Source organism: Callorhinus ursinus, unplaced genomic scaffold (genome assembly GCF_003265705.2).
Source record: "Callorhinus ursinus isolate GAN/ISIS: 27379988/994484 unplaced genomic scaffold, GSC_fseal_2.0 scaffold55, whole genome shotgun sequence".
In the NCBI taxonomy this organism is placed as follows: Eukaryota; Metazoa; Chordata; class Mammalia; order Carnivora; family Otariidae; genus Callorhinus; species Callorhinus ursinus.
The window spans coordinates 892,240-916,995 of NW_027397117.1; the positions used below are offsets into that span (position 1 = coordinate 892,240).

Below are 24,756 nucleotides of genomic sequence, written 5' to 3' on the forward strand. Positions count from 1 at the left end.
CCAGTCACATATTCTCTAAAGACCTCTGCTACTGAAACAACCACCACCTGTTTTATTTCTTCTACCACCCCATGTCCAGAATCTATATCAGTTACAATAGCACCTGCCTCTCCCACTACTTCATGTATGGAAATGGGTCCAAGTAGTGAAGTTACTTCTATGGCCACCATCCCAATGTCAGTGTTTACTTCTACTACTGAGATGGCCACCTCTCCTAGTTCCACCAGTATGACAATTGTGTTTCCTATGCCTACGGACGCTTCTACTGTTCTGGAAACTCATCCTATCAACAGCATAACAGATGCTCCTAGTTCTAGTTCTGTCAGCACTGGGACTGTCCCCAGTTACACAGTTTTGACAAGCTCTCCAAGACCCACCAGTGGAAACTGGATGGACACCAATTCTATAAGCATATGCCTGGATTCACTAGCCTCCCACTGACGACAAAACCAAGCAGTAGCTTTCCAACTGCCGTGGTAACTTCAATCAAGTTGACTCACTCCACCCCAACCACTACCAAGACTCCAGAAACACCGGTGATTACCCCTCACAGTACTACCACCCTTAAGTCACCCAGGACCACTTCAACCACTACTCAGATGACCACACAGTCTAGGTTGACCACCACCCCAGGTTGGACCTCCTGCTTCCCTGTTCCCTCTTCTCTCTCCTCTGATAAATTTCTCTGTCACCAAGGGCAAGCCCTGTCCTGAACTTCCTTTTTTTCCTGTGCTGTCCAGGCACCTGTGACAATGGTGGCACCTGGATGCAGGGCCTCTGTCACTGCCCCCTGGGGTTCTCTGGGGACCACTGTGAGCTCCAGGAGATCAGGTGCCAGAATGGGGGTAAATGGGATGGCCTCACGTGCCACTGCCCTAGTACCTTCTCTGGCTCCCGTTGCGAGTTTGTGGTGGGACAGGTAGATCTGGGTGAGTTGCCAGAGCCCTGCCTTTTGCACTTTCTCCTGGGAGATGCCACTGACTCTCCCTGGGTCCAGTCCTGTGGTTCGCCTGTCAGCACTCATGTCATTTTGCCTAATTCCTCCATCCCTGCCTTCTCTCCCATGCTTTCCTCTACCCCATGTCATGCCTCCTTTCCACCCCCACCTCCAGGAGGTGGTTGGGATCACACTCCTTCCTGTGGTCTCCTTCCCAGTCTGGGCTGCTAGGAGCTGTATTAGCTTCTAAATGCTGCTGTAACAAATTATCATAAACTTAGCAGCTGAAACAATGCAAATGTATTGTCTTACAATTCTGTAGATAGGAGTCTGACGTGGGGCTAACTGGGCTAACGTCAAGGTGTCGGTGGGCCTGTGTTCCTTTCTGGGGGCTTTGGGGGAGAATCCATTTCTTTGCTCTTTTTAGGTTCTGAAGCCTCTCACATTCCTTGTCTCAAGGCTCCCTCTCTCCATCTTTGAAGCTGGCAACATTACATCTCTGCGCCTTTCTTCTGTAGTCACATCTTGTGACCAATTTTGACCTCTTCTGCCTCTCTTTTCCACTGCTAAGGACTCTTATGATTATGTTGAGCCCATGTGGTAATCCACGTTAATTTTCCCATTTTAGTCAGCTGATTAGTGATTTAAATTCTATCTGCAATCCTGATTCCCCCATGCCATGTAGCATAACATATCCGGAGGTTCTGGGGATGAAGACACAGGCATCTTGGGGAGCCATTATTCTGCCTGCCACCGGGCCAGACAAGGGAGAGACCACAGGCCTGGCTGCCATGCCTCCTTACCTCTAATCTTTCCCACATCTCGGCACAACAAATTCTAGAAATCCTATCTTCCGGTTGTGGGGGGAAAAATCCTATCTTCCTTCTTGCTACTGTTCAGTCAGTCCTCAGGGAACGTGGAAAGGGGCAATGGGAGGAACCTCTGGGTTGCGGTGGTGGTGGTGGTGTCAGATGGGAGTGGACGGTGAAGTGACCAGAGCAGGGTATGCTGTGCGCAGACACTGTGGATGCCGAAGTGGGCATGGAGGTGTCTGTTGACCAGGAGTTCTCCCCGGACCTCAATGACAGCACTTCTGCGGCCTACAAGGATTTCAGTGACACCTTCCCAGATCAGGTGATGGGGAAAGGGAGGGAACTCAAGGGTGCTTCCCTGAAGCTGAGCTTGGGCGCCTGGGTACACACACGTCACGAGGTTCAGGTGTGAGCCCAAGGATCTTGGCATTTCAGATGCAGAAGATTTACCAAAATGTGCAGGGGTTCAAGGATGTGGAGATCCTATCATTGAGGTAGGAGACCCTTATGGGGCTGTGGAGGCAGTGTTGGGTGGGGGCAAGGGGCACAAAGAAAAGCTGGAGAAACCATCTTTTCCTTTTGGAATCATCAGATTTTATAAAGAGAGAGGTGAAGGAAGGAGATGGGGGAGCCAATCACTTCATGGGGGATTTTTTTTCAATCATCATTTTCTGTGGTCATTTCTCTATAGAAGAGATGCCACCCCTCCTTTTAAAGCATGATTTGGAAGGAAACAGATTACATGGGACATGCAGGGAGGTGGCGCATGAAGACTTGTGGGAAGCCTGGTGTCTGGACAGTAGCTAGTTTTTCTCTGGCTGGCACCTGGCCTACTGAGTGGGTCAGCATGAGTGAGGCAGAGGGCTAAAGAGGGCCTGGTTTGGTAACGGCTTGATGCAAGGCAAGAGAATGTCAATCATTCCTTGTCCTGCCTCTGGGCTGATTAAATCAGGGATGCTGGTGGCTCCTGCAAATAATGTTCCTGGAATCCCAACTCATTGCTTCTGCCTTCCTCCCAATACCAGTGCACTTGTGGTTGGTCCTGGAGGTGCCCTCCTAAAGACTTATGTGCCCTAGGCCTGAGCACCCTGTAAGACCCCCGACCCTCTTGACCCCCTCAGGAGTGGCAGCATTGTGGTGGACTATCTGGTCCTGCTGGAGTTCCCCTTTAGCCCCCAGCTGGAGACCGAGTATGAGAAGATGAAGTCAATCCTGAAGGAGGAGCTCCAGAATGTCAGCCATAACGGGGACAGCTGCCAGCATAACCAGAGTGAGCCAAAGCTGGAGGGATGGGTCAGGGCCAGAGCTACCAGCTTTGATAGCCTCTGGACTCAGGTGCCATCCCTGGGGTCCTTCCAGCCGATTGGGAGAGGAAGGGGTAGGTTTATAGCCAATTGGGTCAAGAATGGGGCTAAGGAGGGGCCTGCCAGAACCTGGGTGCTGGGGAAGACCCCTTGACAGTTCTCCAAATTTTCAGGATGGCTGAGGACGCTTGCTTATTCGGGGGGAGATGAGGGAGGCAAGAGGAGCCTTCCTTTGTGGCCCCTCCACATCTCCCCCATAGGGACAGAGCCCTCTCTGCCCCTCCCTGGGCTTCCCTGCTCTGCTTATCTGTCCCTGAGCCCTTAACTCCCCCAATTCTACCTGTGCTTGTGTCCCCCCAGCCCTGTGTTTTAAGCCTGACTCCATCAAGGTGAACAATAACACCAGGAAGGAGCTGACTCTGGAAGGTAAGGGTGGGCAAAGGGCTGAGTGGTCCCAGGAGGCCATGACCCTCCCACCAGGAACATTTGCCCATTGAAACTCCCTGGGGAGGCGGAGGAGACCTTTCATGGAGGCAAGTAATGTGACCCCGGGCAGGGCTGCCCTTCCTGGCCCTTGTTAGTAGCTTCCACCTGAGGACTAGCAGAGAAGGTGAGGAGAGGGTAAAGGTCCTGGGGATCTGCCCTCCCCTCAACTAATCCGACACCCCATCCTCGGAAATGTAGTTTCCCCCATCTATTTTCGGAGCCATTATAACCAGGCCCCTGAGTAGAGGGGATGAGGTCCCTGTCTTTTTGCAACCCCTTACCCACTCCCAGCCATCTGTCGCCGCGCCACTGCCAAAGGCTATGAGGATTTCTACTTCCCCTTGGTGGAGGAGAACCGGCTCCCTGCGTCACCAAATGCACTTTGGGCGTGGACGGCCCCATCGACTGTCACCAGGGCCAGTACTTTGTGGAGAGGAGCGGTCCTGCTTGCCGGTGAGACTCAGCGCACACGCGGGAGCCCCGCCCACAGCCCGCCAGGCCTACCAGCTGGCCGCTCACCCCGGCCCCGCCCTTCGACCCACGGTGGAGCCCCGCCCACCTGCCAGCACCCGAGGGGTCCGTGTGCACGAGTGGACCCGGCGGGGAAGGTGGTGAGGTTCTGTGACCTGTGACCCCCCTGCTCCACCTGCTTCTCCACGGACACGCACTGGTTCTCGGGCCCGCGCTGCCAGGTGGCCGTCGCCTGGAGGGCGCTGGTCGGGGGCCTGGCGGGGTGGGGGGGGGTCTGGGCTCTGCTGCTGCTGGGGCTGCTGGCGTCCCTGAGCCTCTTCGTCGCGCGCTCCCGCTCCCGGCGAGGTGGCCAAAGTGGAGGCCTGAGCGCACTGGGGGGTGGGGGTGAGGGCGGCCAAGGGGTCCCAGCTGGGGCGGCCCTGCTCTGACACGGCGGCCGGCCGTGGCGTTGCCCCGACCCAGGTCCTGGGATGACGACAGGAAATGGTTCGAGATCTGGGATGAGGACACTGTGGGGACTTTTTCAAACTTGGGCTTGGAGGACGACCAAACAGGTGAGTCCCGCCTCCTGGGGAAGGGGGACAGGGGCTTTCCTGGGCACCCCTGCAGCCTGGGAAGGACCCAGTGTCCTCCCTTGCCCAGGGCGGACACGTACCTCGTGTCGGGAAGCTCCAGTCACCGCTTCCCTGGGCACCTCCTGAGGAAGGCGAAGGTCCTGCCTGGGCCATCCCTGCAGGGCAGGCCCTGGGGCCCAGGAGCCCCCCCTGCCAGACCTTGCCTTCCCCACCTTTCCTGCCCCTTCCCACCTCTTTCCTCCCCTTCTCTTTTCTCTCTCTCTAGTCAAGGAAGAACACTTCCAGGTGGCCTTGGAGACTGTGGACACCAATGTGAGGGTGAGGGGGGGCAAAGAAAGGATGGTAAGGAACTCTCCCAGATCCAGGTCCACGCCCTCCCTCCACCCACCAGGGCAGGGCACTGAGCTAGGACCAGGAGGCAGTGGCCTTCCAGCCAGCCTGAGCAGGGTGGCTCCCTGTTCGTACCCCTTCTTCGGTACACACTCTGTGGCAGGTGCATCTCCAGAGGCCTGAGGTTGGCTTCGTCCTTGCTGTGAGCCCGGCACCTCCCCCGCTGCCCTGCCCCAGACAGTGAGAAGAAACCGTCTGAACTGCATCCATTTTAAGGGATGGCCCGAGGACTTGGGCAACTCTGTCTCCTGGTTTCCTTGAGCAAACTCAAACCATCTCCCTGACCCTCCTCCTTCTCCTGGCTTGGGTGAAGCTCACTGGAGACCCAGTTCAAATCCAGGCTCTTGCACTGTGGGGCCTTGGCCAAGTCAGTCACTTTTCCGAACCCTGTTAAGATGAGTAGGGCATCTTTGTCCTGATACCCCGTGTGGTTAGTGTGAAAACCAGACGCGCTCTGTCAGATCTCTGTCCCAGTGCACCTTCCTGTGTCTGCCCTTGTGCTTATGTGGTCGCTTGCAGATCCCCGCCCCCACATCCTTTGGGGGTCTCTATTCTCCTGTGAGCATCCCTACCCCCGTTCCCCACCTGAGCCTGTAACCATCCTCCGACCAGCTCCTTATGTAACTCCTTGCTGCACCCCTGGCTCCCTGCCTTAGATCTCCCCCTAGGAACCCACTTCTTAAATCGCTCCCCAGCCCAGCACTCAGCCCCAAGTCTCCCCCAGCTTGTCCCCTCCCCCGCCCTTATAATCTCAGCCCTAAATCCTTAGCACCCCCCATCCCAGGGCCCCAGTCTTAAATCCTCCCTCCTCCCTGCACACCCCATTCCCAGCCAGGTATGGATGTCCTCTCCCTCTCAGGCCCCCCAGCTGGTGCTCCTCAGGCCCTGGTCCCCCATTCTGAGGCTCCATTCCTTCTTCTCGATCCCAAAGGCCCAGGATCCCAATTTTCTGGGGCCTCAAGGAGGAGCAGAAGCAGGGCCCTGAGGTGGAGAAGCTCCCTCAGCCCTTTGTCCTCACTGCCCCCTCTCCCCCATCCCCTACTACGTCACCCTCCCAACACTCCCCCCACCGTGCCCCTTTCTTCTCTGGCTTCACCCCCATCCCTGCAGTAACCTCAGAGGCCAGAAGTCCCCAGCCTTCTTTTTTTTTTTTTAATTTTTATTGTTATGTTAATCACCATATATTACATCATTAGTTTTTGATACAGTGTTCCATGATTCATTGTTTGTGCATAACACCCAGTGCTCCACGCAGAACGTGCCCTCTTTAATACCCATCACCAGGCCAACCCATCCCCCCACCCCCCTCCCCTCTAGAACCCTCAGTTTGTTTTTCAGAGTCCATCATCTCTCATGGTTCGTCTCCCCGTCCGACTTACTCCCCTTCATTCTTCCCCTCCTATCTTCTTCTTTTTCTTTTTTCTTAACATATGTTGCATTATTTGTTTCAGAAGTACAGATTTGTGATTCAACAGTCTTGCACAATTCACAGTGCTCACCATAGCACATACCCTCCCCAATGTCTATCACCCAGCCACCCCATCCCTCCCACCCCCCCACCACTGCAGCAACCCTCAGTTTGTTTCCTGAGATTAAGAATTCCTCATATCAGTGAGGTCATATGATACATGTCTTTCTCTGATTGACTTATTTCACTCAGCATAACACCCTCCAGTTCCAACCACATCGTTGCAAATGGCAAGATCTCACTCCTTTTGATGGCTGCATAATATTCCATTGTGTATATATACTACATCTTCTTTATCCATTCATCTGTCGATGGACATCTTGGCTCTTTCCACAGTTTGGCTATTGTGGACATTGCTGCTATAAACATCGGGGTGCACGTACCCCTTCAGATCCCTACATTTGTATCTTTATGGTAAATACCCAGTAGTGCAATTGCTGGATCGTAGGGTAGCTCTATTTTCAACTGTTTGAGGAACCTCCATACTGTTTTCCAGAGTGGTTGCACCAGCTTGCATTCCCACCAACAGTGTAGGAGGGTTCCCCTTTCTCTGCATCCCCGCCAACATCTGTAATTTCCTGACTTGTTAATTTTAGCCATTCTGACGGGTATGAGGTGGTATCTCATTGAGGTTTTGATTTGGATTTCCCTGATGCCGAGCGATGTTGAGCACTTTTTCATGTGTCTGTTGGCCATTTGGATGTCTTCTTTGGAAAAATGTCTGTTCATGTCTTCTGCCCATTTCTTGATTGGATTATTTGTTCTTTGGGTGTTGAGTTTGGTAAGTTCTTTATAGATTTTGGATACTAGCCCTCTATCTGATATGTCATTTGCAAATATTTTCTCCCATTTGGTTGGTTGTCTTTTGGTTTTGTAGTCCCCAGCCTTCTTCACAGGAGCATCTTTGGGGAAGAAAGTCTGTCAGCCTCCATTGTCCCACGAACACAGTATAGCATTTATTGTAGAAGAAGTTGCTCTGTGTCTTCCTTATCTTATAGTACATCCACTTGGAGGACAGGGGCATCCAGAGGATGTGTGGGAGCACCTGGGAGCACCAGCTTCTCCCAGCAAGGGAGGAAGGGGTCTGCAGGAAGCCCTCAGGGCCATGACTGTCCTCCTAGAGACTGGGGGCCATTTTGTTATGGAGTGGGTGGTGGCAGGCGAGCCTCCAGATCAGCAACGGGTGGGGGCCCTGCTGGGTTTTTCATCTGTGCCCTTTCTCCCTTGACATAGGGAGCTCGGGGCCGGGTCAGGGGGGTGGGTGGCCCGGGCTGGGTCAGTTGCCGTTCGCGCCGATGGGTAAAGCTGGGCCTCCCCAAAGACCTCGAGCCTCCATAAGCCTGGGTGGCAGACACGCTCATGCCAGGGCCTGCCACTCTTGGGCTTGGGCCTCTGGTTCCCACTACTGTGGGGGCTGAGGGAGGTTGGGGCTGACAGAATGAGGTTCTTTGGGTGGGGTTTGGGAAAAGCCCCTGGGACCTTTGCCCTGGGACTGCCAGTGGCTGGGGTTGAAGGCTAGGACCATAAAGCCTCAGGTGTGAATGGGACTCTCACCCAGAAGGGCTGGTGGTTGCAGGCCTGGGGGAAGGCACTGGAAATTTGCCAGGGGCCAGCTTGAGATGGATGAGTGGAAGGAAGGCTGGAAGAAAGAGGGGCTTCTCAGGGGTGGAGGCGCAGGGTCCCTCAGTCAGCCTGGCCTGTGGCTGGCTACTCCCTCCAGGTGTCCTCCCTCCCTCCATAGTTATTCTCTCCCTGGCATTTCTTGGCCCCCGCCCCTTGCTAACCACCACCCACACGCACATCTCCGGCCTCCTGTCCCTCCCTCTTGCCTGGCCACACCCATGGCTCTGGCTTCCGCTATAGGGACCCTGGCTGTGGGCGGTCAGCTTTCGTGGAGTTAGAGGGGAGGGTTGACAGGCTGCTCTTTGGCCAACTCCCTGTGGTCACCACACACTATCCACCCAGACTCATTACCACACCCTTAGCCCCAAGGCAACGGTCTCTGGGGTCCTTTATATAGCTGGTCCTTCCCTGGGAGCTCTCATTTCTTGGTCCTTCCTGATGAGGGGAGACCCTGCAGCCAGGGCCCCATCTGGAGATGCTGCTGGTCTGGATCCTGACCTTGGGTCTCTGGCTCTGGGCACCTGCTACAGTGACTCAGGGTGAGTGGGATCGGGGCTGGCACTCCCTGGGGATCCCAGGTGTGCCAGCCTCAGGCAGGGCTCCTCCTTCTTTTCCCCCACTCCCTTTGCAGGGGAGGGGCTGCCAAAGAGCTGGACACCTGGGCTCTGACCTCATTCTGCTTTGGGGGTGCTAAAGGGGTCACCCTGGAGACGGGTGGGAGCAGGGCAAGGGGTGTGGCCTGTGGTTGTACAGCTGATGGCCTACACCAAGCCCCTGGCCCAGGGCTGAGAGGGGCTGGCATCCTGCAGCTCCCCCTCTCCAGCCTTCTCCCTCAGGGGAGCAGGGACTCTTTCTTCAACTAGATGGTGGCCTCTGCCTGCCTTCGTCCTGTGGGCTGCATCTGCCCAGAAGGCCGGGTCTTCCCAAACCTCTCAAAGGCACGGTATAGGCTGTCAGCCCTGGCTGGGGAGGGAAGGACGGAACATCCAGCAGCTTCTTGCATAGGGAGAGCTCAGGGGGTGCCTCTAGTTAGAAACAGCTGAAGGGCTGAGGGGGAGACTCAGGCTCTGGGGTCCTTGTTGAACCTGTCATGGCCATTTCCCTGGGAAGCAACCAGTTACAAGCTGATTTCCTGTGGCTTCCCGACTTTCTGATCCCCTCCCCCCCAACCCTGGAGACCAGGAAGAACCGGAGGGAAGGGGTGGGCGGGAGAGTCACTGGGGTGAGGGGTGCTGGGAGTGAGTCCAAGGCCCCAGGTGGAAAGGGGGGGACCCCTGAGTTGAAGGCCCCCTAAGGTTGTGGGGGAGGGGTGGTGAGTGGACAGGGGGTGGTGGGGAAGGGAATCTTTGGTGCCCTGCAGGGCGGCAGAGAGATTACCCACACAGGGAGTTCTGAGACCCCAGTCACAAACAGGGGCCTTCAGGTGCCACCTCAGCCCACCACCGTGCCCTCGAGTACCTCCTTCTCCCCTGCCCTGACATGTTCAAAGCCCAGCAGCGCAGCCTGGCAGTGGCTGATGGGAAAGGATGAGGGGCTGGCTGCAGGTGTGAACTGTGCGCATCTAGGGACATGAAGAAAGTGCATTAATTCTAGATGGATTAGCTTTAAGGTCAAATACAGACACTAGGACGCTATGGGCAGGGTCAGCCTTAGGAGGGGTCCAGCCTGTCTCTGCCCCCCAGGCCGACTCTGGGCCTCTCTCCAGTCAGGCTGTCTGGGGACAAGGAGGGGGGTGGTGATGATGATGAGGATGAAGGGCCCCCCAGCTAGCAGGGCTGTTACCTCCATGTGCCTTGCCGTGAGTTAGAAACAGCCACCAGTACAACCAGAGACCCCTATTCCTAAGGCGCTCGGTATCGTGTGAAAAAGGTAACCCTGAGGCCGGTGAGCCCGTTAGCATGCCAGAGTCAGAAAGCATCTATCAGGAACGGAGAGGTCAGGCAAGTAGGGCCATTCCAGAAGACTCCAGATGGTCTGATGGTACCCAGAGGGCCCCCCCACCACCTCCCACCCGCAGAGGGCTCTGCTCTTCACAAACTCATTTCACAGCAGGTAGCTCACATTGTGTAAGGAAGTGTAGGCAGACAGGAGATTGAGGCTCAGAGAGGGTGAGTGACATACCTGGGGCCCCACAGCAAATAATTAACATGAACATGATGTCCCCCTTTGACAGAAGGTTTGTACTGCCCCATCCCTGAACTGGAGGACCTCAGCCCTCTACAACACCCCCCACCCCCTGCTTGTATCCTGGGTCTTCCGGGAGGGGTTCAGATGAAGGTTCAGAGACCCTGGGTGGCATCTATAGTTTTCCTTCTAATCGGCACTCTCCTCTGGGTATTCCAGTTCCCTGTGAGGACTGATGAGGTTTTGGACAAGCAAATAGTAGGGGGAAGGGATGCCAACCCGAGAAGGTAGGAAAAGCACAGGCAGGGTTGTGCGGGGGGAACGGACCTGTAGGAATGCCCCCAAGGTCAGGGGGCGTGTAAGGGAGCGCCTCTGGGCGACCAAGGCATTAGGGCCAGGTGGAGGCTTGGAGACCCCAGCGGACCTCTGTGGACTGAGCAGGGGTGGATTGCCCTGCCAGAGTAGACCCTTGTGTTCCCTGAGAGCCATCCTGCCATGGCTCCAGCTGGGAGCCCCACTTCCCTTGAAGATGGTCTCTGGAGGCCCCAGGATACACAGTCCTAGAGCCTGTGTGAGTGGGAGGGAAGGAGCCTCCTTCCAGTGGTTGATGGTGGCCTTCTGGGAGACCTGTTGCATTTGAGGTGACCATGGAGTTTCTGGGTGTAGCTGTCCTGCAGGCCCAGGGCTCGGGGGTGGATGCAAATAAGGCACAGTCTAGAATTCTCTATTCTCCATGTGCTACAGGAGCCACAAAGACCAGACAATGCTGTGGATCAACACTGGACTGGAGGACTAGAGTCTTGTTTTGTGCGCATGAATTACTAAAGTGTTCATAGGCTGGGTGGGGGAGGGGAGCTCCCCGGGATGGCAGGGCGCCAGGGTAGAAGTGTCTGCCCAGGAGGGGCTGGGGCAGGGCCGGAGGGGTCAGAGCTCTGGGGCCGATCAAGGGAAAGCGGAAGTGGAAAATGCTCCAGCACAAAATCGAGAAGAGGGTGGTGAAGATGAGAGCAGATATGTTCACAATAGACAAAGGGACAACCTTTGAGACTTGCGTAGTATAAATTTAGAGCAATTAAAAGGAAGTGTTGTTTTATATGGAAAGTAATAAACGTATTCATTCAGCAAACACAGGAGGCCTGACTCTGTCTCGGCAGGTGCTAGGTGCTCTGGATGAGGCATGATGAATAAGCCAGTTTATGGTCAAGTTTATCAGATGGAACCATGGGAACAGGGCAGGAAGGACTACAACCCAAGTGGGTGTTGGAGCTCTGAGAAGGGCCAATGATGGAGGAGTGCAGGAGGGGCCTCAGAGGCTGCTTCTATCCCCCTGCTTTTTGGGGAGACCACAGGGAGAGGAGGTGGCATTGCAGGTTGGTAGCTGTTGAGGAGTTGGGCCAGAAGGAAGCATTTCTTTTTTTTTATTTAAGATTTTATTTATTTATTTGCCAGAGAGAGAGAGAGAGAGAGAGAGAGAGAGAGCACAAGCAGGGAGAGTGGCAGGCAGAGAGAGAGGGTGATGTGGGGCTCAATCCCAGGACCCCAGGATCATGACCTGAGCCAAAGGCAGATGCTTCACTGACTGAGCCACCCAGGGGCCCCCAGAAGGAATTATTAACAGTTACTCAAAGGCCTTAGATCAATTCAGAACCGAAAAAGCCATACCAAACTATGGAGAGAATTGGAATATTGATAGGTGTGTGCAACGGGAGGGGAGAGAGTCAAGGTGGCCTGGACTGGCCTCAGCTCTACAGCCACTCTGCCAAGCTGGAATGGCCTTACAGAAGAGGAGACATGCCCAAGTCACTGAGCACATGCGAAGCGGGGCTGAAAGTGTACCAGGGACTGGCGGGCCAAAGCACATCCCAGTGGCCCCCACACTGCTTCTCTTATAGAATATTCTAGAGTGAACATTGTGGGCAGGCATCGCTGATCCACATTTTCCAGGGAGAAATGGAAGTTCAGAGAGGTTAACCGCACGAGAGCCTTTGGTTGTGCGGTGGCTGATCCTGGAGGTGCACTTGGGCTCCACTCGCACCCCAGCCTTTGGGGCTTCTCCTGGGGACCTCATTGACTGAGTCCCCCACAAGCACAAATGTGTTTTGGAGGTGGCGGGAGGAAACAGCCTTATCTCACTGTGGTGGTCTTCAGACTTGCTTTCTAGAGCTTTTCCCCAAGGATGCCACCAAGTGCAAGACTTGTCCAGCAAACTGGCTACCTTACTCCAATGCTTATCTTTTCAAGAAAAATCCAAATGCACATATTGTGAAGAAGCAATAAAAACTATCAACAGGGCAGGAAAGTAGCAAATTTTGCTGGTTTGGTAGGAGAGCTGGTGTCTTTGATGATGAATATGTGGCCTCAACACAGGCAAATCCAGTTGATCCTTGAACAACAGAGGGGTTAGGGGTGCCCACCCCCTGCTGTCGAAAATCCACATGTAACTCTTGATTCCCCCAAAACGTGTCTACTCATAGCCTTACTGTTGACCAGAAGCCTTACCGAGAACATAAACGGTCAATTGACACATATTTTTGGCTGTCATATGGTTTATATACCATATCCCTACAATAAAGTAAGCTAGAGAAAACAAAATGTGATGAAGGTAATCATAAGGAAGAGAAAATACATTTACAGTGCTGTTCTGTAAAAAATCCGCAAACAAGCGGACCCGCACAATTCAAACCTATGTTATTCAAGGTCAACCTTAGATCATTTTTCTTAAGCATTTTGACTGCATTTTCTTAAGCTGGGAATCCCAGCTTGGGAATCATTAACCATGAGTGATTTCCCCTGTGTTTCCTGAGGTTTGGAGTACACCTAATCATTTATTTTTATGGCATATATGTTTTAAACGTTATAACATGAAAGCGTATTTGTTGTAGAACATTGAGAAAATATAGACAAACTGAAGGAAGAAAATTTCGCTTAACCTTACCGCTCAGAGCAACATTGTGAGCATTTTCGTCTATTTCTGAATATGTGTTTAGATTTATTCTATGGGCAATGTACTGTTTTAAATTTTATTTATTTTAGAGAGAAAGAGAAAGAGAGCATGTGAGCAGGGGGAGGAGCAGAGGGAGAGAATCTCAAGCAGATTCACTGAGTGCAGAGCCTGACTCAAGGCTTGAGACCCTGAGATCACGACCTGAGCGGAAGTCAGACGCTTAACTGACTGACCCACCCAGGCACCCCTAGTTAGTATATGTTTTAATGACAGATCAATATTCCATTCTATGGAAGATCATAGTCCTCTAACCAGTCTCTTATGCTTCTATTCTTGGATACTTTTAGCCTATTTTTCATTATAATAAATAATGACATAATAAACATTCTTGTATGAAAACTTAAAAAATCTGCATCAGGTTACTTTATTTTATTTTTTTATTTTTATTTTTTTTAAAGATTTTATTTATTTATTTGAGAGGCAGAATGAGATAGAGAGCATGAGAGGGGGGAGGGTCAGAGGGAGAGCAGACTCCCCTGCTGAGCAGGGAGCCTGATGCGGGACTCGATCCCAGGACTCCAGGATCATGACCTGAGCCAAGGGCAGTTGCTTAACCAACTGAGCCACCCGGGTGCCCCAGGTTACTTTATTTTAGAATCAGCATCTAGAAATGGAATTATTAAGGATGGTAGGAATCTGCCGATGGTCCCTCGTGCGTGTTTTCAAATTCTCCTTTGGAAATCTGATACCAAGTGTAGTCCATGGGCATCCTATGCAAATGCCCCAACCAACACCTGCTATCATTATCATTTAATAGCACAGAGGGGGTGCAATTTGGTAGGTAAAAATAAATAGCATCTTGCTTGTTTTGAATTTCTTTGCTTACTGGTGAAGTTTTTGTTGTTGTTGTTGTTGTTTTTACTTTTGTTGTAGGCTTGTTGACCTTTTGGGTTGCTTTCCTTGGAGAATGGCTGTGATTTTCTTTTGCTAGCTTCCTAGGGGAGCATCCCTGACCCTGGAGGTTGACTTTGGGAAGGACAGCCTCACCTGCCTTGCCATATCCTTTGGGAATACCTTCTTCACTAGAATCCTGGTCTAGGAGGGGTCTGAAGCTCTTCACCCAGGGCACTGTTCAGGGCACTGTTTCCTTGTGCCTTCCAGGAGTGAGTGAAAGCCTTGGGGAACAGAAGGGGTTGCCTGTGGGGAGGTGGGAGGTGCGACAGAGCCTTTACCTTGGGGATCCCTCTTAGACAATGTCCTCTCCTCTTCCTCTTCCTCTTCCTCCTCCTCCTCCTCCTCCTCCTCCTTCTTCTCCACCTCCTCCTCCTCCAACTCCTTCTTCTTCTCCTTCTTCTTTTTAGGGCTCTCTGCTTCTAAGGCACAGTTGGGACCATGACCTTTTCTGGACGTTCTTCATTGCCCCTCAGCTGAGTCCAGAGCTGGCCTCACACCCGCTTCACTAGCCTCTCTGCCCCACTTGTCTCTCTACCCTCTTGGATTCTAGCCTACTAGCTGGTGAACTTAGAGAGAATATACCCTTGGAACTCCAGTGAATGTGTGAGACAGAAACAGTAATGCCTGCCTCATAGGATAACATTAAAACATTAGGGAAAAGAGTCTGGTTGACTTTTCAGTTTTCATTCACTCATTTACTTCAGAAGTGCTCACTGGGCACCTGTCTGGGTCTCTGCAGCCACGGAGGCTCTGCTCTGGGTGGGAAGGGGGCTGTCAGCAGATTGTGTAGCCTGTTCCCTACACAACCACTGACTTAACAATTGAGATAAGGCTAGTATGGGATGCTGATAGGCAGCCAATAAACGCCAGCCCTCCCCACCCCTATTCATTCTTTGTGATTCAGTTAAAGACATGACCATAAACTGCCTTTAAGAGCCTGTTCACAACAAACACAGTCTACTTTTATAACTTAAAAAGTCCAGTAAAATGTATAATGCCTAAATCCACAAAACTCTTTTTAAAGAAGGGGAAACAGCAGCTCAGATCTTACTTTCTGGCTGTTCCCTTCCTCCCCACACCCTCTGCTGGGGTCCCTCCCACCTCCCTTCATGTGGACCTCGACCACCCCCACCTTGCACTGGAGGGGCCAGGAGTCCCAGCAAAGGCAGGGGGCTGAGTGGTCAACCATCCCAAGGGCCAGCACGGTCTCAGCAGTTACAAGGACAAGGGCGGGGCAGAGCTGAGAAGTGGCTTTTCCATGGGCACATGAAGGCAGGGAGGCTGAGGACTGTGGTCACCTCCGGGTGAGATACAAAGGGGGCTTCAGAGATGTGAGTAGAGGAGGCACCCTCTGAGACCAGGAGGGCAGATTGGGCCATCACTCAAGGAAAGGATGAAAGGAAAGAGAAGGCAGCTCTGAGGTCCTATGGCCAGGACTGGGTTTACACTGAGCCCTGCCACTCTCTGCTTTGTGTTGACCAGAGCCCCTCAGTGCTGCCTCTCTCTGATCCTCCTCATACCCACGACTCAGGGATGCCCCCCCATCTTGGCAGCCTCCCCAGCTCAGCCCCTCTACTCCCACCATTCCAAATTAGAAAAAACCTAACTCAGAGGAGAGAGGATTGGGCAAAACAATCGTATCTACTGACTTAAAAAACAGCCAAGCAATTTTTTTCAATCTTTCTCATCAAATGTAGAATTCCAAAAGTCTTAGGCGTTATTACACCTTTGACCTGAACTCATTGATTAGTGATTTGATAGTGCTGTTCTCTAAATTTTCAGATGGTGGTCTGCAAAACCAAAGATCTAGAACTGTTGATGTGAATGACCTGTCTTGACTAATTGTCCACTCCCTGCTTACCCTAGCTTCCAGTCCTTATCCAGCTCCTGGTCTCTCCCTGTGACTATCTGTCAGGACCTTGTGAAAATGGGGGTGTCTGGAATGGCAGAGAGTACCTCTGCCCTGAAGGCCTCCATGGCCCTTTCTGCCAGTGGCAAAGGTCCATCCTCATGAGAGGTGAGAAAGATGCAGCTCCAAGACATCTTTGGGGAGGGGTGGGGTACAGACAGGAGGGATGAGAAGCCTCATGCCCTGCCCTTTCAAGGAAGTCCCCTCATACTATCCTGTAGAATTCCTAATACTCCCTACCTTTATAACACTATTGTCACAAAGATTCTTTTCATATTTAGTCTTTTCCATCTCCTAAGCAGGAAAGAGGAGCTGGGATTGTAGTCCCACATTACATAGGAGAATAGAGTCCTACACATGTAATCGCATGTTCTAAGTGGTGAAGAGATGACAGAATGAGACCTCTAGATGCAGGATACATTCCCAGCATTCTTATACTCAGGCAACTGTAGTCTATTGAGTGGGCTATGGGGCCAAGGAGTAGGAGGAACTCACTTGGGCCACAGGGTGGCCCAGGTAGAAGTGATAGTGTGGCTAGCTCTTGAGTAAGTGTGTCTGGAGAGAACAGACAGGGGGCGAATTATCCATGGAAATACGCCTTAGCTCTCCTGTTCTTCCTGGGTCTGTGAGAACTGCTAGGATAGAGTGTGTGTGTGTGTGGGGGGGATGGTCTCACATGTAAGACATGAGGAAGAGAGACTTGTCAGACTAAGTAACAGCCAGATGACTCAAGGAGAATATGTGGTCTGCAAATCACAGAATGTGGGGAGCAAAAGGAATGTGCATGGGGCATTTGTGTGAGTACAAATGTCCTTTCAAATTTATGCCAGAGTGCCCAATAAATAGACATGTCCCAGAGTGCTGAGGGAAGAAGGTGTAGGCAATTTTGGGCAGAATATATGTATATCTGAACAGCCATACAGATTTGTCAAAATCTGTAACCATACAACTAACAATCCAAGCCATAAATCATAATCAACATCCAGAACCTCATGTAGTAACACCTTGCTCTCTAGACAAACTAGTATATTCCAGAAGGGACACAAGTCTAGATCATCACTGGTAAATTGTCTAAATATACAGATTCCTCTGATATTTCTAGTACCTCTGAAGAGAGAAGTTGTGCTTCAGTCTCACAGGTTGACCAGCTATCCGGGACAGATTGTCACTAAAATCAGTGACAAATTCACAGACCACAGCATTATCTCTGATTTTTTTTAAACCCACAGGGTCATCTGCAACCACCCTTACCAACTATGGATACACATCGACTTCCAATAACTCCGCTACCCCTTCAGCCACATCCACTTCTATGGAATCCAATGTCACCACAGCTGGTTCAATGTCATCAAATTCTACAGTCTCATTTTATACTACAAGTTCTTCTAATTCTTTGAGCCCCAGTGGATTTTCTACCACAACTTTGAACACTGGTAACAGCATGAAAACTTACACTGAATTGACTTCTGTCTTCACAACCAGTCTTGAGTTGTCCAAATCAACTGTTTCCTCTGGGACCTCCTCTACCTGGGAAGATAGTGCTGCATTCACTTCAAGCACTGGTCATCTATCTACCACTCCTACTGTCTCAGCTCAGACAGATTCAGACCTCACAGAAGGACTGACTGTGTATACAGGCACCCCTGATTTGTCCAAGCTTACAGTTACCTCAGACAGCACCGTTAGCAAAGGGGATGGAATGTCCAGGTTCAACGTAGGGCCTATGGAATCTTTTACATCAGGGACTGCTGACTCCTTTTCTACCCATGTTGATAGTGGACTAGCAACCCCATCCTTTGCTGCAAGGTCCACTTTCTACATTGCCCCCTCCGAGTTGTCCACACCAAAGTTTCTCACCCACTCTTCCCACAGCACAGATGATGCAAGTCCTGCCTCCACATCCAGCCCCGGTGAGCTCTCTATCCCCACTCTAGGTGCTGGCCAAGGGGACTCAACTCTCACAGGGGAGACCACCATCCCCAGCACTGTGCCAGCTTCATCTGAGCCCCAAGCATCATCCCCGGTTTCCCATGCCCCAGGCACTGGGAGTTCTGTGGCTCCATGGAGCCCTGGGGAAGCATCCCCCAGCCCAGCTGTCTCAGGAACACCTGCCACTGGTGTCATCCTGAAACTCACAGACCACACTATTATCTCTGATTCTTCTGCACCCACAGACACATCTGTAACCACCTTTACCAATGAGGATGGGAGTCCTGCGTCCACCTCAAGGCCCAGTGACACCATGTCCACCTCTAGCAGTTTTGGCCAAACCACCACGTCCTTTCCGGTGGCATCCACAGTCTCCACGAACCTCTCTGATTCATCAGATCCAACATTTTCACCTGACACTTCCCATACTACTGACAGGGCAAGTCCTTCATCCCCTCTGGGTCCAGGTCAAACACCTACCAGCCCTGTGGTATCTGGACAAACAGCCACCTCGACTTTCAGGAAGGAGACGACTGGCCACTCACAGATTTCAGATCTATCAAGACCCTCGGCTTCTGCTGAAACATCCTACACCAAGGCTGAAGGAGGGGCCACGTCCACTTCAAATCCTGGCCAGCAGTCTTCCTCCTCTGTGATCTCGGGACAGACAGCCACAGGCCTGACCGAGGGGCCCTCTGTCAAGACAGATACAGCCAGTGGGTCCAAACCTACCAGTACCTCAGACGGCACAGTGACCAAGGACGATGGAAATTCTGTTTCCCTTTCGGGGCCTGCTGAATCATTTACCACTCCCAGTGGTGATCCTCACACAGCCACATCTTTTCCTCCAGGATCGCCTTCCAACACCCCCACCTCAGAGGTGTCTGCCCCAACGTTTTCGCCTTACTCCTCCTACAGCACAGATGATGCAAGTCCTGCTTCCCAGTCAGGCCCTAGTGGTGTATCGACCACCACTGTGGTCTCTGAACAATCAGCCATGACCGTCACAGGGATGCCAACTGTCCACACCACTTCCGATTCACCTGAGTCCCTGGTTTCTTCCGACAGCTCCAGAACCCCAGGCCCTGGCAGTTCTGAAGCTCCATCGAGGCCAGGAGACTTCTCTACCAGCCCAGTTGGTTCGGGACCAACTGTGACCACAGTCACCCAGAAATCCACAGACCACAGCATCATCTCTGATTCTCCTCAACCTCTGGACTCATTGGCATCCCCTTATACCAAGGGTGATGGAAGTCCCGTGTCTACAGCAAGTCCCACTGAATCTTTAGCCACCTCTCCAGGTTCGGGACCATCAGCCTCACTCAGTGCTATGGAGTCTACATTCTCCTCAAGCGTCTCAGAGTCACCTGAATACACAGTGTCTTCCTATACTACAGGCTCTCCAACTCCCTCTCCCCAGGATGGATTTTCCACCACTTCCCTGACCACTGGACACAGTGCTACAGCTTCTACTGGGTTGCCCTCTGTCTTCCCAAGTGTGTCTGATTTGTCCCAAGCCACCATTGCTTCTGAAACCTCCTATACGGCGGATGACAGAAGTGCGGTGCCCTCTTCAAGTCCTGGCCAGCTGTCTACCACACTCTCTGTCTCAGCACAGACATCCTCAGGCCTCGTGGAGGGATCCAGTGCTTATCCAGGTACCCCTCACTCATCAAAACCTACAGTTATCTCAGTCAGCACCATTAGCAGAGGGGTTGGAGTTCCTGCTTCCACATCAGGGACTGCTGACTCCTTTTCTACCCATGCTGATGGCGGACAAGCAACCCCATTCCTTGGTGCAGGGTCCACTTTCTACACTGCCCCCTCCAAGCTGTCCACACCAGTGTTTCCCACCCACTCCTCCCACAGCACAGATGATGCAAGTCCTGCCTCCACATCCAGCCCCAGTGAGCTCTCTATCCCCACTCTGGGTCCTGGCCAAGCAGACTCAACTCTCAAAGGGGAGACAACCATTTTTGGCACTGTGCCAACTTCATCTGAGCCCCCAGCATCATCCCCAGTTTCCCATGCCCCAGGCACTGGGAGTTCTGGGTCTTCGTGGAGCCCAGGGGAGGCATCCCCCAGCCCAGCTGTCTCAGGAATAACTTCCAGTACAGTCCCCTTCAAGCCCACTGAGTACAGTATCCTGCCTGGTTTTTCTCAACCCACAGGCTCATCTGCAACCACCTTTACCAAAGAGGATAGAAGTTCTGTGTCCACATCAAGGTCTATTGAACCTTTTACCACTTCTGTTGGTGATGACCAAAAAACTTTTCCTCCTGGATCCACCTTGAATACAATAATCTCACCGGTGCCTACAGCTACATCTTCGTTCCACTCTTCCTACAGCACAGACAAGACTAGTCCTGGTTTTCCATCAAGCCCTAGTGAGCTCACTCACCCAAGTCTATTGTCTGAAGTAACCACACTGACTGTCACAGAGGAGTCAATTGTGTATACCAGTGTTTCTGATTTGTCCATATCTACTGTTTACTCTGAATCTTCTTTTACCCAATTTGAAGGAAGTTCTGCATCCTCTTCAGGTTCTGGCCACCTTTCTACCACCACAGGTATCTCACAACATACATCCTTAAGTCTAAGTGATGGGTCTATTGTCTATACAGGCACTCCTGACTTGTCCATACCTACAGTGATTTTGGACACGACTCTTTCCAAAGAGAGCACAAGTTCTGCTTCTACTTCAAGTTCAGGTGGAACTTTTCCCTCTACATGTGGATATCAAGAAACACCCACATCCTTTACCGTGGAATCAACTGTCTCCACAATCCTCTCAGATTCATCAAATCCAACAGTTCCACATGATACCTTCTATACTACTCATAATGCAAGTCCTTCTTCCTCATCTGGTCCTGGTGAATTAATTTCCACTACTCTGGTCTCTGGGCAAACAAGCGCATCCCTTCCTGAAGCATCCACTGTCCCCACAACCATATCTGATTTGTCTCATTCCACTGATTCAGTGGTTACCTCCTCCACCACTGTCAAGCAAAGTTTTATTTCCTCACGAAGCTCTGCTGAATCATCCTCTACCACCTCAGTCTCTGGACAAACAGCCACAATTTTCATGGGAAAGCCAACTGTCTACACCATTTCTGATTTATCTGGTTCTACAGTTTCTGTTGATACCTCCTCTACCATCCCTATTGGGGGTCCTGCACCCTCATCAAGTTCTAGCTTGTTGCCTTCCACTACCATCACAACCATCACTGAGGAATCCAGTGTCTTCACCACTACCACTTATTCCTCCAAAACAACTGATTCATCTGATGCCCCCCAAACCACTGAAGATCTTAGTCCATTATCTTCATCAAGCCCCATCCATTCCTCTTCACCCCCTGCCACCTCTGGACAAATGCCCACCACCTTGGATGAGAATTCTACTTTCTTCATCACCAATAGTGTTTCTGCCAAACCAATGATTTCTACTTCTATCCCCTCTGCCACGGACAGCCCTAGTCCTGCATCGCCATCAGCTCTAACTTTCTCCTCTACAACTAGACTTATATCCAGACCAACAGCTACCACCTTCAGTGGAGGATCTACTATCTTTCAAAGCAGCGCAGGGATACCAAATGCAACAATATCATCTAACAGCTCCCAAACCCTAGTCCCTGGTGCTTCTTCTTCAGCTTCACCTATCCCTGGCTTCTCCTCCAGGCCAGTCCCTGACTCTTCTTCAGCCCTTACAACTTCTTCTGGTTTTTCTCCTCCTCTGTCCTCCACTCCACCTGGCTCTACCCATGCTCCAGTCCCTGGGTTCACTACCTCTTCAACCCTCCATCCCCTGTTCACTAGCACACACACAACTGTGAGGACGACCCAGTCTTCAGCTATGACACCAAGTAAGTCTTTTCGTATGTCACTCTGTGTGCCTCTCCTGTCCATCTTCTCTCATCAACTAATCAGTTTTGATTTGACCTCTTTGTGGTCTTGTTCCACCCTTCCATTGCCTTCTAGTTGTCAGTCAATATCATCCACAGGAATGGTTATTGTTTTTTCTTTTCTTTTCTCTTTTGATTTGTAGGGCTTTTGCTTTCTTCACTCATCCCCTCTCATCTTTTGTTTCCTTCTTTCTCCTTGTCCCTCCTTCTTCCCCCCGACCTTGGGCTTGAGGTGGTGGCAGAGGGTTCCATCCTCCTCTTTCAGTGTAATGCATAAATGATGGGTACTGGAATGGGAGCCAGTATTTTTGTCCTTTGGGCTTCCATGGTGACTGACGTGAATTCTACCCCTTCACAGGGCAGTGTCAGAATGGGACCATATGGAACGGAGAAGAGTGTGTCTGTGTCCAAGGCTTCTTTGGTTACCAGTGCAAGTCCCTTATGGACTCCTTCCTCCTAGGTAATGAACTTTTCTGAGACCTGCAGATTGTCCCTATGCTCCTTAACCACTTAAATTGGAAGGCAAAGCTGGAAGGATTATCTGCTACCACTATCTCATTGTGCAGGTGGATGAGAAAATATGACATTTACCTAGACCCAAATGCTTAGGTAGAACACAGACCTTCTGACTCCTTCAGGGCTCTTTTCACTAGCTCCTCTGCCCCTTGGATCAAGATGTTTCTAACCCAGCCTTTTCTGGAGCCCTCCGCTTAGCTCTCTCTGGGTCATGATCCTGACCACTAACGCCTCATGGTGTTCAGAGACAAAGGGCAGAAGTTTCAGTGACTCCTACTTGCCTCCTGGATTTCCATCCACCCTCCTACCCACTTTCTCTACCTCCATGAGACCAGCAGGTAGAGAATTAACCAATCCCAGAAGACATTATTGGGAGGTTGTTATCTCATGCATAATATGGCTATTCCCACAGAAATCCCGGAAAAAGTCAATGCCACTTTAGGTGTGACAGTGAAAGTGACTAATAGGAATTTCACAAAAGCCCTGAATAACATATCCTCCCCGGTATACTGGAACTTCATTCAACTATTCGAGAGTCAGGTAAGAGAAGGAAAATCCCAGATTCCTCAATATGGATGTCCAATGTCCAATGTCACTGAGGATACAGGGGCTCATTCTGACTGACTTTGGAGTTCCTCAGCCCATGGATCCCTTCAGTCTTCTCAATTCCTGGGTGGGGGATCCTCTGAGAGCCCCCTTCCTTGAGTACCACCTCACCCACATCCTGGGGGAGGGAGCATCCCTATCTGTATACTTTTCCTTCTTTTCTATGAGCTAATTCCATGGGTTCCCTGGGGGAAGGGGGCCCTGGAACTGCCTCTGAGACAGGGAACAGGGGCTGTTGCATGCTCCAAGCCTGTATGAGCTCAGCTACCTCATTTATTTCAGATGGATAAAGCTTACATGAGCAAAGACTTTCCCCAGTACAGAGGCGTGATCATTAGGAGACTGTTGTGAGTATGTGGGGGGGGGTCAGATTTATAGACTGTGGGAAGCCCCCTCTCTCTGCTCTCTTGTCTTCTCCCATCTTGAATGAGTATCAGTACCTAGCTGGACCAGAAGGACGCCCAGCCCACAGGCAATACCAGAAGGTTCTGAGCCATTCATTTATTCATTCATTTATCCTTCATCCATTCAACAAGCTTGTACTGAAAGCCTACCTACCCTGTGGTAGGTGCAGGGAACACAATGGTCCTGGTTTTCATGGAGCAAAGAGTGGCAGAACACAGCAAAATGGCTGTGCAATATGGTTAGAGTTAATGGTAAGAGACACACAGGGTGCAATGGGAGAGGTTGAGTGCAAGCTGGTGAGGTGGAGGAAAATCTTTCTGGAAGAAATGACAGCTAAGCTGAGGCTAGAATCACGAGGGGGAACAAGCCAGGTGGAGGGAATTGATGATGAGGAGCCTAAAGGTGAGAGAGAGGAGGGTAGATTCCAGGAACATAAAGAGCAGTTGGCAGCTTGAAATCATGGTGGGAGAGGAGGTGGAAAGATGACCCGTACCAAGTTACTTAATCTTGAAGCATCAGTAGTTTTGGCCCACATGGGAAGGTATCTGATTTGCACTACAGACAGCTCAGTCTGGCTGCAGGACTGAGAATGCACGGACAGGGGATGGAGATTATAGTGACCTGGACCAGAGAGGTGACAATGCAGAAGAAAAATAGTCCAGTGTGAAAGGTCTTTAGGAAGCAAGACCAACGGATCATAGGGATTTGATGGGTGTTTGGAGAGAAGGAGGGATGACACCCGATTTCTGGGCCACTAGGGGTGTGGAGTGCCCTTTGTTGAGATGAGGAAGGTTAAGAAGGAGGGAGATGGGAAAGAAGATGGTAAGTGGGCTGTGTGGAGTCTCAAGTGCCCAGGGCCCAGCCACATTGAATGGCTGAGTAATGGAGCGGCATGTGGTGGAACATGTAATAGAAAGTATCTGCATCAGAGACACTGGAAGAAGGTTTCCCTGGATAGAAGTTGCTGGAAGCCCTGGGAGTAGACCAGATGGCCTGGGGATGGTCACAGCACAGGGACTAACATTTCCCAGGAAAGAAGCGTGGGAAGCACCAGCATCTAAGGGATAGGAAGGAGAAGCAGAGTGGCAAGATGTAGACAGAAGTGTGGGAAGGGAGCCTGGAGGGTGTCTTGTCCCAGCAGGGAAAGAGGGAGATCTTGTCAAGGGCCTGTGGGGTTCCGTGCCTCAGCGTCCTCTACCCCACCCTCACCCCCTGCCCAGTACCAGCGCTTATTTCCATCTCCATTTTGGCACAAAGTTTTGTTAGTTTTTGTCCTCCTGTGTCTTGTTCCTGACTTCTCTGTCACAATGGCTGTGACTGGTGACAGACTTTGTCTTAAGATCTCTCAGTGCCCAATTGGCCACCTAACAAGGAGCTTCTGGGTTGGAATCTTGTATTTCT

The 24,756-nt window shown here is 51.5% G+C and overlaps 1 protein-coding gene across 1 annotated transcript in view; it reads left to right on the forward strand.

Moving 5' to 3' along the window:
- Window positions 1-682: 682 nt before the first annotated feature.
- Window positions 683-24,756, forward strand: part of LOC112817408 (uncharacterized) — a gene marked incomplete at its 5' end in the record, with an annotated part of 29,286 nt that continues 5,212 nt past the window's right edge. Inside the window, 14 exon segments of the mRNA XM_025864486.2 lie at window positions 683-929; window positions 1,956-2,071; window positions 2,185-2,243; window positions 2,871-3,019; window positions 3,414-3,479; window positions 3,831-3,899; window positions 3,902-3,992; window positions 4,473-4,564; window positions 4,851-4,927; window positions 15,955-16,105; window positions 17,227-21,789; window positions 22,187-22,288; window positions 22,757-22,884; window positions 23,233-23,297. Coding sequence (XP_025720271.2) covers window positions 683-929; window positions 1,956-2,071; window positions 2,185-2,243; window positions 2,871-3,019; window positions 3,414-3,479; window positions 3,831-3,899; window positions 3,902-3,992; window positions 4,473-4,564; window positions 4,851-4,927; window positions 15,955-16,105; window positions 17,227-21,789; window positions 22,187-22,288; window positions 22,757-22,884; window positions 23,233-23,297 — 5,975 coding nt within the window.